Consider the following 14,059-nt stretch of genomic DNA (forward strand, 5'->3'; position numbering starts at 1 on the left):
GCCAAAGTGCCTGCAGTTAATGAATATGACATTACTTATAACCATTACTGTGCCACTCTAGCTTATTGATTTAATATTTATATATTTTTACTCATTTATTAACACAACTTTGTCCAAGTAATTAGAAGCTGTTCTGAACCACAGCAATACAAATATTTTTTTCATTTGATTTGTTCTATCATATCACCTTCAGGTGGAACAGTTGGTAGGTAGGCAACTGTTAGTTAGTTAGTTAGTTAGTTAGTTAGTTAGTTAGTTAGTTAGTTAGTTACCGGTAGTTAAGCTTTATTTACAAGACAGAACAAAATACATACAGTGTATACAGTATAACGCCTCAACAAGACTATTCAACCCCACAGTCATTAAACACACACACACACACACACACACACACACACACACTGACACTGTCACCTATATGAAAAATGCCAGAAAAACTTGAACGTCTTGTAGACGAACAAGTGACTCAGTTTGTTTTGCAGTTGATCATTGTGTGACATCTTTAAACAATCATCTGTGGCTTTGACTTGAAACCATCAGCAGCAACAGTCATACGTTATATATTATAATCAACAGTATCAAAAGCCTTTTACAGATGGCAGTACAAGTGATGATAGCGCTTCATTGTTGCCCTCTAGTGGTGAGCAGTGAAAATAAAGTGTTTTATCCACTACAGGTGAGCAGATGTAACATAGCCAACATTATGGAGTTATATTACTGCCATTAGTCAAGAGCGCATTATTTCAATTTGAGAGCATTTCTCACTGATATTACGTTCAGATTTCTTGCTCTCACACTCAAATAGTCACTGCTCGTGCTTAGATTTGCTCTGCTTGTGCTCAAACTTTCTGCTTAGACTTAGATATGTTGTTGTTTGGACAGATTTCCTGCTCTCAGCTTTGAACTTTCTCCTCGCACTCAGGCTGATTCTGCTCGCTTGCAAATTTTCTGCTCTCGGATCTCTCCTGCGCGCTTGGATTTTTTTTGTGTTATAACCCTGCCAAAAGTCAACAACCAATAGAATGCCAGCTGTAGTGTTGACCAATGAAATGATCCCTGCCCCGTTGAGGGTGCGTTCACTTTACGTTAAAACGTCTGTTGAGGGCGGCTGCACTGTAACCGATAACTGTAACCAAGTTTATATACCCCCGCGCCGTTCATTGCTTTATTATAAGTATATGTCAACAATGTGCACAGAATGGTCGACGCACTTTCACCTGCACCCATCAGGAAACGGGAGAAAGCTTTGAAGTGGGACATATCAAGTTATGTCCTCAACTACAAGGGTGAGTAACATAACTTAAGCACCTAGCTAGCTAGCTAACATATGGCGCTAGCATATAGCCTAGCTTGATGTCCATAAACAAATAGATTTTCTTTATTGTATAGCTAGATTGAACATCATATGACGGACTGTATGTGTATATGTGATGACCTCACTTTGTATTTTTTCCTCGTTTGGTTAACCATGTTCCTGGGGATTTGGCTAATTTCATGTTAGAGCCAGCAGTAAAACCTAAACTGTAATATAACTGAAAGAACACCAGAAACTGGATTGTTTGTGTCAGTTTTTGCATCACTGTTGTGTTGTTCATCAGAATTTAGTCTTCATTCCTTCATATAGCATTAGTCTGAAAATTATGAATTCATATCAGTCTGGTCTGTGTACTTTTTCGTTCATTAAAAACAACTGCAGCCGGGACATTCTAACTCTTAACGTGAAAAAGCTTAATGTGGTTTAATGTACCAAAGCAATGATCAATGTTTACCAAATTTCTCTCTCATATTGCTCCTCATAACCACTGAAAACTGTCAAAAAATCTAAACCAAAGTCCAATTATTATGGACGTTATGTGACTGATAACTGACTGTTTAGTTACATTAAACCACGTTACGCTTTTTCACGTTAAACGTTAGAATGTCCCAGCTGCAGTTGAGGGAAACTGTAGCCTATAACTTCCTAAGCGACTGATCATCCGTTTTTTGCCACCCTTTACATAATAAATATGGCTATGAAATAGAACATGAAATACATAAATGAGGCAATACATATATAGGCATTAGCTAGTCATTATAGTTCAATAGCCTAAATACATATGTTTTACTTATATTTATTTCCGGGGACTTTTATTTATTCCGTCTATTTATATGCACGTTATATTTTATTAAGTTTTGTTATCTCACAGACTCTGACTAAAAGCAGCAGCAAGCCTGCCTGGCATCAGTGCATCATAGCATATCACTGCAAAGAAAAGAAAATATGAATAAATCACAAGCACGGCAGATTCCCAGCTCAGCTAGAGCGGGTAACGCCAGCGAACCGCAGGGACCGAGGTCACAGGGCTGGTGGCTAGCTGCTAGCCAGCTGCAGCAGCAGCTAATATTAGAATATTAGACCCAGCACCGGAGGTCTGATCCCCATGATCTGATCCCGAACCCCCGGTGACTCTCTGCCAGATCAGCAAGTTTAACGGCAGCAACAGAAAGTTTGCTGGGATTGTTAACAGTGGCGTAACGGTACCGTTATAGCCGTGAACTGAAATTCTGTTTCCTCAGTCAGCTGGTTCGACTCTCTTTGGGCGAAGTTGTCTGCGGCAGGAAGAGACAGAGAGTCAGAGGGAGCCAGGTAATAAATACATGTGACATTATGAAATAAAATTCCCCCCAAGCATTATCAAGAGTACAGGTTTCCAAAGTAATTTTAGCCTGGGCTGAAAGCAACACTGGTAGGCTAGGCTGGCGCTGTTGCCTTGGAAATGACAACATCCAGTCTCTGAATATGAAAAAACAAGCCTTTTTTCCTTTCTATCAAATAACCATTTGTTTTTTGTTTTATAATACCTGTTTATGAAATGAAAATCGAATGAACGAAAAAGTACACGGACCCAGTCTGTAAGTACAATTTCACCACTATAATAAAACAGATCTAGAAATGATATGCTTTATTTGCAACTTAAATGTTATTTTTTTAATTAATACAAAGCAAACTGAGCAGAAAAGAACAAGTGTTTTGTTTGTTTGTTTTTCTTCTTCTAGGTGTGACTGAAGTACCCCTGTTGTAATATAATAGTAAAATCATGTTACATACACTTATCATTTATGTTTCTTGCTTAAATTCACAGGGTGCACAACCAGGCCTGGGAGAGAAAATTACTGATATCCACAAAACCAAATCAGATAAGGTAAGATATATATATATATATACATATATATATATATATATATATATATATATATATATATATATATATATATATATATATATATGTATAGTAATGATGTTAAAGAAAGCTATTTACACCTAATATCTTATGTGTTGATGTCTATGAATTTGTCTTTAATAGGAGCATACTATACAAAGACAACAGTGGAGACTTGTTGGATCTGCCAGAGATCTACAAGGACTTCACCCCTCTTTCTGCACCATCACCTGCATTATCAAAGTGATAAAAGAGAGAACAAACTATTGTTTTCTCTGTTGACATGAATAGGTGCCTGTAATGTCTGCCAATATATTCAATCAATTCAATAAATGTTAATAAGTATCACTGATATTTCTTAAATCATTGTAGTTTTTCAGAGCAATAAGATACAGATTATTAAAACCATGTTCATATTTGCAACAAATCAAAACCCTGATCAAGGCAAATTGGTTTTTTCATTTTCCATAACATTTATAAAAACAAACAGTACAATTACATTGACCAGAGCTGACACTTGGTAAATAGCTTTAATTGACCTTGTCAAAACAATGAGTAATTCATAACAAATTGCACAATATTTGACACAAAACCTTAAAAGCTGGAGCTGCTCCCCCCGCGACCCGAAACCGGATAAGCGGACGAAGATGGATGGATGGATGGAAAACCTTAAAAGTGTATTGTTCATACTAGGGTGAAAGCAGAACAATTTGCCTATAGGATTTACTGTAGCAGGAACATTGATATTGGCAAACAGATGACCCAGGTTAAGGTGAGTTTGTGAGCAGGGTTATGAATAAAGATAAGATAAGCCTAGTGTTCACAAGAGGGATGATTCAGGTATTGCAACACAAATTAAGAATAATTCAATTAAATAGGAGGTATATACAACTAGTAGAAGATAAATGAATTATACAAGAGCAATTAAGGTTAAGTTATGAGGTAGTGGTAAGCTAAAGTTGTTGTTTGTACTAATATAACAAAACAAAAAATATACTAATATAATATAGTGTGTGATGCAGTATGGAGAACAACCAAGTCCCATATGAACAAAAGAGACGTTTAGTGCAGCTGTTGATGTTCACTACAAACAAAACTTGCAGATGGTTGTAGTCTGTAGTCAGCCATACAGTAGGTAGATCTGGAGCAGATGGTTGTAGTCTGTAGTCAGCCATACAGTAGGTAGATCTGGAGCAGATGGTTGTAGTCTGTAGTCAGCCATACAGTAGGTAGATCTGGAGTAGCAGGGTGAATTCTAGCTATCATGGGTTGGTGATACACACACACAGATCAACAGGGGTCGAGCCCCTCAGCCCCACCTATGAAAAGAACGTGAAACAAAATAAATGTTTTTTCAGTTCAGTTTGCTTTGTATTAATTAAACAAATAACTGCTATTTAAGGAGCAAATAAGAAAGCATATCATTTCTAGATTTGTTTTTATTATAGTGGTAAAATTGTACTTAATGTTACAACTTTTTAAACAGACTGATATGAATTCATCATTTTCAGACTAATGCTATATGAAGGAATGAAGACTAAATTCTGATGAACAACACAACAGTGATGCAAAAACTGATTACAGTTTAGGTTTTACTGCTGGCTCTAACATGAAATTAGCCAAATCCCCAGGAACATGGTTAACCAAACGAGGAAAAAATACAAAGTGAGGTCATCACATATACACATACAGTCCGTCATATGTCGTTCAATCTAGCTATACAATAAAGAAAATCTATTTGTTTATGGACATCAAGCTAGGCTATATGCTAGCGCCATATGTTAGCTAGCTAGCTAGGTGCTTAAGTTATGGTACTCACCCTCGTAGTTGTGGACATAACTTGATATGTCCCACTTCAAAGCTTTCTCCCGTTTCCTGATGGGTGCAGGTGAAAGTGCGTCGACCATTCTGTGCACATTGTTGACATATACTTATAATAAAGCAATGAACGGCGCGGGGGTATATAAACTTGGTTACAGTTATCGGTTACAGTGCAGCCGCCCTCAACAGACGTTCTAACGTAAAGTGAACGCACCCTCAACGGGGCAGGGATCATTTCATTGGTCAACACTACAGCTGGCATTCTATTGGTTGTTGACTTTTGGCAGGGTTATAAAACAAAAAAATCCAAGCGTGCAGGAGAGATCCGAGAGCAGAAAATTTGCAAGCGAGCAGAATCAGCCTGAGTGCGAGGAGAAGGTTCAAAGCTGAGAGCAGGAAATCTGTCCAAACAACAACATATCTGAGTCTAGGCAGAAAGTTTGAGCACAAGCAGAACAAATCTAAGCAGCAGTGAGTGTGAGAGCAAGGTTTTGAGTGCGAGCAGTGACTATTTGAGTGTGAGAGCAAGAAATCTGAACGTAATATCAGTGAGAAATGCTCTCAAATTGAAATAATGCGCTCCTGACTAATGGCAGTAATATAACTCCATACAACATCGTCATCGCCATCAGCGACAGCAGCAGCATGATGATGATCGACCACAAGGGTTATATCTCTTTTCACTTCTTCATACCCACCCCGGTCTATCTTGCTTGACATCTGAGTATTGATAGCCCAAGAACCAAGTTAACGTAAATAAGAGTCAATGAAACTGTGATTAATCATTCAAATTGCATTTAGAAGTTGTTATTTTTACTTTCACTAATTCAGCACTCAGATGTTTGAACAGCATGGGAAAATATGAGCCGTCATAATGAGCAGTGCTTACATAAGTGCGGTTAACACCATCACAGGCACAGTACATATGCGAATGGCCATACGCATGCATGTGTTTACGCACTTCCACCCTAACGCGCATAAATAGAGTATGGAGGATTAGGTGTCATACTTTTGGAAGCATCACACTGGAGTATATCAATCACTGATTGAACCGGAAAACTGCTTGCGCTACTTTAATCTTACATTACTGACAATGTCCAGGTCAAACTGGTCTGAACTTTGCGTTCAGTGGGAAAGTTTCATCTCCCAAAAAGATGCTTGCACAGCAGGACCGGGCAACTTCAGTTTCAGGTTACAGCAATACTTTCACCTCATGTTGCTTGCTCAGCTCTGTGGAAATGATAAGGTTTCGGAGGAAGTTATCTTTTTTTAAGTAATTATTCAAGTTCACATTTGAATTATTTATTTTAAATGTTCCTGTTTATTATCACAGTTCCATTTAAAGATCTACCACAGACACACGTTTGTTCAGATCCACAGGGTGAAGTGTGTGACATGCCAACTACACGACAGCTCACATTCACCATGACGGGTGAACTGAGAGGAAGCCTCAATGACTAAAGAATTCATCTGAAATCCAGAGGGGTCTCTGTAGGTCATAGATGAGACTTCTAGTATTATTAGTAATATTCCGTTCTGCATGATCCTTAATTATGGGCCTCTGCCCTCCTACATATTAGCTGTCAAAACAACACCCATTAATGAATGGGAATTAGTGAGTGGTTGGACAGGACACTGTCACCCTGTTGTCACCTCATACATATTTATCAGAGAAACTCCTTTCTTTGTAGGCGTATTGAGACAACTCTAAAACGCTAGCACACACACTTACTACTATTATTTATGTCCGCATTTCAACAACCACTTGACGTAAACAATAACAGAAACAGACGTCTGAAGGATTCAACGCTCCACACACGAAAACACACATCCGCAGTCCAACAGACGACAGACGTGAAAGTGAAAGAGAAATGTGGTGAATCTATTTGTAAAAACAGATAGATTTCCTCTAAAGGCACAAGTAAACTATGCAGACACTCAATATGCACACACAAATTAAGAAAATGTGGCATCCTATAGCATATACAAGGAGGAAAAATGTAAAAGCATAATCAACTAAACTTAATCAACTGGATATGATATCTGCAGTCAGGTTTCAGGTAATGTGCCACAGTATTGCTGACTGCAGATCCTGATAGATAGTGACACCATCAGAAACTGACAAAACTAGAGAGAACAAAGACACATTGACACATCTCCAGAGCAGACAGTGTTCTGCTGACTGTTACTCAGTGATCGACAAAGTGATACATGAAAGATAAGATTTAACTGATTCAGCTTTGGCCCAATGCCGAAGAGGCAGAGTGAACAGGACATAGAGCTGACTGAAGAAAACAGTTTGATCAGAATAAGCAGTGTAAGAAATATCACTAGCTTCTTAGTGTACCTCTGGTTTGAGTGAACATTAACTTGCTGATATGAAGCCTCCAAAGGGTTAACACATTTTTAACTCACAGGATTATGATCTAAAAATGTGATCAAATTAGTTTTAATATTACCACATCAAAAAAGCATACACAGAGAGAGCAAAAATAGAAAAATTGCACACCCACTTGACTCATATTCCTATACTTTGCAAAGCTGTCGTGCCATTCAGTGAATCTCACTCATTTAGTTGTCAGTTTATTCTTTTTTGTCACCTTGGTGATAATGGTAAAACAAGAAAGAAATGCAAATAGAGCTTGAGAGACGTAGCTAAATTAATGTGGTTTGCTTTCTTTGGTGCTACAGACTTTTCTGAAACCAGGGAACCAACTTGTGACTGATAAATATCTCATGATAGATGGTATTGGTAATACATTACACATTGCTACACACGTCATCATGAAATATACTTATACTTTCATGACACCCCAATTCTGTGAACAGCTGTCTTAAGATCTTGATGATCGTGCGTGAAATTGGTTTTATTAGCAGTTGCTCTTGTCACATCTGGTATTTGGGTTTGATTATGAGTTGTGTGCAGGAAAGAAGAGCTCTAACTAACTGCTAAAAGTGAGTTACTTTATGAACAAAAACTATATGACTTAATAGCAGATTCAAAATCTCTCTCACATGCACATAAACAAAGCCACAACTGAAATCTGGAAGAAGCATCTCAAATGCAATTGCAACCACACAGTCATGAAATCACACAGCTAAATGCAGACATGCACGCACAAACACACACACACACACACACACACACACACACACACACACACAGAGTTAGTGCCAAAGTCAGAGGGGTTTCCTATAAACTGAGTACTGCTGACTTATCCTAATTTCACATATGTATATATACAATATGTACATATATAGCATCTTTAAATGTATGAGGTAGGCCTATATTTGCTTCTTGACGTTATTTGCATTCCATATGTTTTGGCTGCTTTTAGGAATTGTATATTAGTGAAACTACTTCAAAACACTTGAAATATTGATTCAACATCCACTACACTTTTACAACTTTTGAAATTCAGAATTGGCAAAAGACTATTTCACATTCATGTTGACTAACATCTTTGAATGATGATGTTACTCTAGGTAACACATGCACAGAACTATATAATATTTTTAATGCCTAACTAAAAACAAATCAAACAAAGAAATAATGCTCATTCTTTCATAAATTTCCCTTTGTTTTTAATTGTGTGTGTGTGTGGCTATAGTACTTGTATCATGTTTTTAATATAACAGATTTAAAATAAATTAATGACAATTTTAAATAGTTAAAACAGTCACAATGTATGTTCAAATATATTTAATATGTATATATTATTAATTTTGGAAGACCTTTTCTCTGCCTTTATTTGACAGGCAAGTGTATTTTTATTAAATCTGTGGGATTTATTTGGTTTCTAGTTGCAGACTGATCTCATGAAGTGGCGTATGTATGACACGCCAATTTGTATGCCATTATTGGCGTGTTATCAAGACGTGTGTGAATTTACGCCGTAGTGAGTAGTATGAAAGGGCGAAAATCCGCGTAGGGAGGTTGGTCGATGTGGTGGATGGGTCAAACACAGGACTTTCACTCAGGAGACCGGGGATTGTGTCCCGCGTGTCACATTTCCTAAACTCGCTTTCTTCTTTTAAAAAAGCAAACCCCGTTGTTCTTTTCCTAAACCCAACCCGTCCGCTGTATACGGCGCTCAAAATGCATGCAGATAACACGCCACTTGGCTTAAGAAAGTGGGCGTGTATGTTTACACTAAGTCATGATATCACGTTGCTAGTTGGTTTCTTTTTAATGCGAAGTGAAAGGGTCATTGCAATTCAAAGTTCCTAGCTAAATTAGGCCTTGCTATGGCCCGGCCACATAATCAAATTAAATGTTTTGTAAAAAGGACAATATATAGATTATTGTCTTTAGTAATTGAATTACATACTTACTAGGTTCATTGCATGTCAGTGTTGTCCAGCAGAGGGAGCATTTTCATTTTTGAAATGGAAACATAATGGACATCAACAAAAAAAAATCAACTGTCTATAATGCTTTCTTCTGGACACTGAAATGCAATATACCTCTGCACAATGGCTTGCTGTGGTAGTCAGTGTAACAAGGTGTAACAAGGTGTAACAAGGTCTAACAAGGTGTAACAAGGTCTAACAAGGTGTAACAAGGTCTAACAAGGTGTAACAAGGTGTTTGGGCATTCACGGATTAAATTTCTTGGCTACCCTACTCTACTCTTTGTTTTCTGTGACGTGATTTTATTATATTGTGACATGGAAAATTCAATAAAAACAATAATTCTGTTATCAAAGACAAAAAGCTAAACAATTGCTCTTTGAACATATCTTTTTTATTTGATTATGACACTGTAAATGCATAAATGTATATTACAATGAATGTTATATATGTATTTATTTATTTAGGCATTTAAAATCTTCCATACTTTAGGGCCTTTTAAGAACAAACTAAAAAACCTTTTATCAAACTTCTAATTCTTGTATTGCTGCACTGTTTATCCACATTTGTCTGTGTTGTACCAGGCATTTGTTTTTTTTATTTTACTTTTTGGAAAAGCACACTGTGTTATCTTCAGCATGACAGACACTTCATCCGGTAAATGAACTTTAACTTGACCTGACAAATCATCCTGAATTTTATTTGCACAGATTGTGAAGTCTTCACTATGCACAGATAATCACTAGTAATGATGTTGCTGACAAGACTTTTCAAAATACCAGTGTTGCCCAACAAACAAAGTGTAAATTGGGCCGAGAGAGACATTAATTGTGGATAAATGGACATTCCATTCAAGAAAAAAGTACTGACGGGAAAACACCCCTTACGATGCCACAAGAGTCCCGAAACACTTCTCTATGTAGTTTCTCCTTTTATAAAGACACTATACATATTTGCCTATGAATATGTTATCCTCCCCAAAGAGAAAGAATACCATGACCTCATTCACATAAGCAAAAAGCAAAGATGATGACATTACTTGTCTTCAGTCTTATTACACATGTCTGACATACAGAGGGAATCCACAGCATCATCAAACACAAACCACAGCCTATCATTTCCATTTGAATGGCACCATTTCCTCTGTTCTTGTGAATGCATGGAATAATATAATGTGATTTACATTTGATGACATTTTAAACACTATTTTTTGTACCTATAACGATGATTTATGATTTCTGTGCTAATTTAGCAGACAAAGGCAAGGTTACTGTACTGTATATGGGATTGATATTGCCATCCTACACTACACTGATAATAAGAGTAACATCAAAAACACATAATATATAATATTCATTATTATTATTATTCTAATTATAATAAATAGTATATATAATAATATTAAAAACAATGATAAAAGAGAAAAATATGTAATGTCAAAATTCCAAAAGGTGCTATGTCACCTTTTTTTTTTTTTTTTCCTTGAGAGTTCATGATCTTGAGATCTATCACCAGCCTATCTCATGGGAGGAGTAACCCATATGTAATGTAAGATTCTGAAAAAGAAAATTCCCCCGCATGTATGAAGCATGTTTAACCGTTTGTCTTCCAGTCAGTCTCCTCCCTATCTGTCCCAATTTTGGCTATATATACAGACAAGAGATGAGCCAAAATATATGCACCTTTTCTTCTGAGCTCTTCATCAAGATCCTACCAAGAAGATTTCGTCTCTCAGAAGTCAAAAACGTCATACGTCCACTGAGCCAGCAGCAGCAGCATCTTTCCTCCTGAGGGCCCAGTCTTCTCTTCTCTGCCTCTAGAAGATCCATCAGCGTGTCCAGCATGACTCCTCGGTCTCTCCTCCTGTCCGTCCTGGTTCTCTTGGCTTTTTTCAGCACTGCCTGCTGTTCTCCCATCTCGTGCAATAACCAGTGCTGTCGTTTCGTGGAGGCATTCCCTGCCAGGCTAAAGAAGCTCAGAGAGGACTATTCACAAATCAGAGACTTCTATGTGAGTAAAGGCATAACATTAACTCTGAAAGCACCTTGACATGCAGCATCATTCGGATACATGTGGCCATGTAGTCCTGTCAGTCTCCAGGTGATGCTGCACTTGCTCACCTCTGTCTGTCTGCCTCTGCTGGCACTGAGCTCAAGCTTTTTCTTCTGTCTGCAGGAAGCCAACGACGACTTGGACACAGCGCTGCTAGACCAGAGCGTCGAGGACTCTTTTAAAGTAAGTTCCTCTTTTAGGTCTACACGAAGTTCATTCATAGTCATAACAAATGCACTGCTTTTAAAGTATTATCCGAAAATGCAAAAAAAAAAAGCCTAAACTTATTCGACAAGACGAACATGGTGCACGCCAGTAAAGAGTTAAACGACGTCGCATAACCAGATTGGTGCTTTCCTTCCCCTTTTAGAGCCCGTTTGCCTGCCACGCCATGAACAGCATACTGGAGTTTTATCTGAGCACGGTTCTGCCGACAGCCATGGCCGGAGTGACGGAAGACACCAATGACTTAAAGCCTTACATGGAGTCCATACATCACATCTTTAACGAGCTCAAGACGGATGTCACCAAATGTGTGAGTAGCTGACGCACGTGTTAGTACTACAGGAGAACAGAGATGTAAATAGGCTACGCACCGGGTGCGCTCTGCCGAAAGCTCCGATGTAGTTTAGCATTGAGTGGGCAAATCGCAGCAGAATGTAGGAGGAATGAGGAACCGAATTAACATGGAACTCCCAAGTTTATTAACTTCCAACATTAGAAGTGTAGCCCAGGTCCCTGATTAAAAAGATATTTGAATAATTTGCACTGTAGTGAAAGGTTACATTTGGACATGTGGACTAAGGGCGAATTGTTGCTCATGAAACGCTTATAAGTTTCAGGGATAGGTGTAGCCTAGTCTAGCCCATGTCTGACACAGAAAAACCATGGAAACCGCCGTCTGGGTTTGGACTACATCCCCAAATCTTCCCCGCACTGTTGAGGCAAATGGGTGACCATGGCAGAAAGGGGAAGAGGGGCTCACAGGACAGGCCATAATATTGCATTAGTCAGTGATTCTTCTACTGCAGCAGCGTGCATAACTGTGCATCATCCAATTCTTGCTAAAGGGGAAGAGAAAGAATGGCTTGCTGCTACTCACTAAAGTAGCTTCTTCTGTGTGGTGGGTGGTGTTGGTTGAATTCAGGGCTTGACTGTCAAATGAAAGTTGGTAGCCCCTGTGGTAACATCATCTTTTTTTATCGTTCCTCCTATAGAGAAATTACTTTTCCTGCAAGAAACAGTTTGACATTGAAAACCTCAACTCTACTTACACCCAGGTGAGTGTCAACATTTCATCTTTTAATTGTGAAAATGTGTGTTTTTTCAAATGCAGTTTGCATGTGTTCATGCCTGTATTTCAACAGATCAGTTTAATAAACAGAACCATGTGTTTGTCCACAGATGGAGAGTAAAGGTCCATATAAGGCCATGAACGAGCTGGATCTGCTGTTTAACTACATTGAGACATATCTGGCTTCTAAACGGCTAAGACACAGAATGGCCGCTGTTTAAAGACCTGCTGACCCTAACTAAAATCTGATCTTGTTCATCTTAGGAAAAAGAAAAGACAGCTTTGAACCTTGCACTCTTTTGCAATGAATCCGTTATTTGTTGCCACATGTTGTAGCCTGCTGAACTGATGTCTAATTCTGAGACTTCTGATTTTGTCCTGAGGACAAGTTTCTGTTTTAAGACCATATTGAGTCCTACATATGAAGTTACAACTAAAACTGTCGCTTATGAAGCTGTGATATTTATTTGTATCATATATTATGTGGTTTTTTTTTATTTATGATGACCAATATTGTATTTTTGTAGATGAATAAATGACTTGTTGATAATGAATGACTCATTTGATTTTATTTGACAAGATGATACAGCTGCTATTGTGCAATTTATTAGGAATGTGTAATTGGTAGAGTGCTGAAAATATCACATCCTGCAGTTCTGCTGTCTATATGTGGGGAACCACTTAAGAGTGTAAACTCAACATGCTGATGCACTAAACCTCAAACGTGACCCATATACACCACTTACCAGCAGCAGCCCTGTACGTCACTTACCGTAACTGTAACTAGCCAGCCTCACCCTCATGGCATATGCACAGTTGCACATTTGATGCACACAAACACACACACACAAGCAATCTTACTCAATCACACAGACATATCATAAAACAGAAGTAGCACACAGGGTGCAATAGAGCTGCCCTGCATAAAAATCTTTTGCATTTTTATCATGTCAACTTGATCACAGTTACAGAGCCAGAGGGGGTAACTGCAGGGTTTAATTCATCAGCTGTACTATAATGCATTTATACCTGAGCAATCAAATATTAACAGTAAGGGTGCTAAAAGATGCCCCTGTAATAACATTTTAATGTACGTACGTGAATCGACTGCAAAGTGACATGAGATTCCTGACTTGACTCAGGCCCCTGAACTGAAACCATTCTATGGCATTTTATCTGTCATTTTATCTGCTTAGTCAACATAGGATGATCTGAATAGTATCATTCCAGCGATGACAGTACCTTATGCAAAGATATAATTCATAATAATTGTCTGATAAAGCATGACCAATTTTATTTTGACAGTATTAATAGGGGTTTCCTTAAAATCATTGTAATC

At 38.0% G+C, this 14,059-nt stretch overlaps 1 protein-coding gene across 1 annotated transcript; it reads left to right on the forward strand.

Annotated features, from left to right (window-relative positions):
* Positions 1 to 11,001: 11,001 nt before the first annotated feature.
* Positions 11,002 to 13,270, forward strand: il10 (interleukin 10). Its single transcript, XM_028576014.1, has 5 exons — positions 11,002 to 11,384; positions 11,550 to 11,609; positions 11,797 to 11,961; positions 12,644 to 12,706; positions 12,831 to 13,270. Exons 1-5 carry the CDS (start codon positions 11,217 to 11,219, stop codon positions 12,939 to 12,941), a joined length of 567 nt encoding a protein of 188 aa, XP_028431815.1. The 5' UTR covers positions 11,002 to 11,216; the 3' UTR covers positions 12,942 to 13,270.
* Positions 13,271 to 14,059: the final 789 nt, after the last annotated feature.

Source organism: Perca flavescens, chromosome 4, assembly GCF_004354835.1.
Source record: "Perca flavescens isolate YP-PL-M2 chromosome 4, PFLA_1.0, whole genome shotgun sequence".
Lineage (NCBI taxonomy): Eukaryota > Metazoa > Chordata > Actinopteri > Perciformes > Percidae > Perca > Perca flavescens.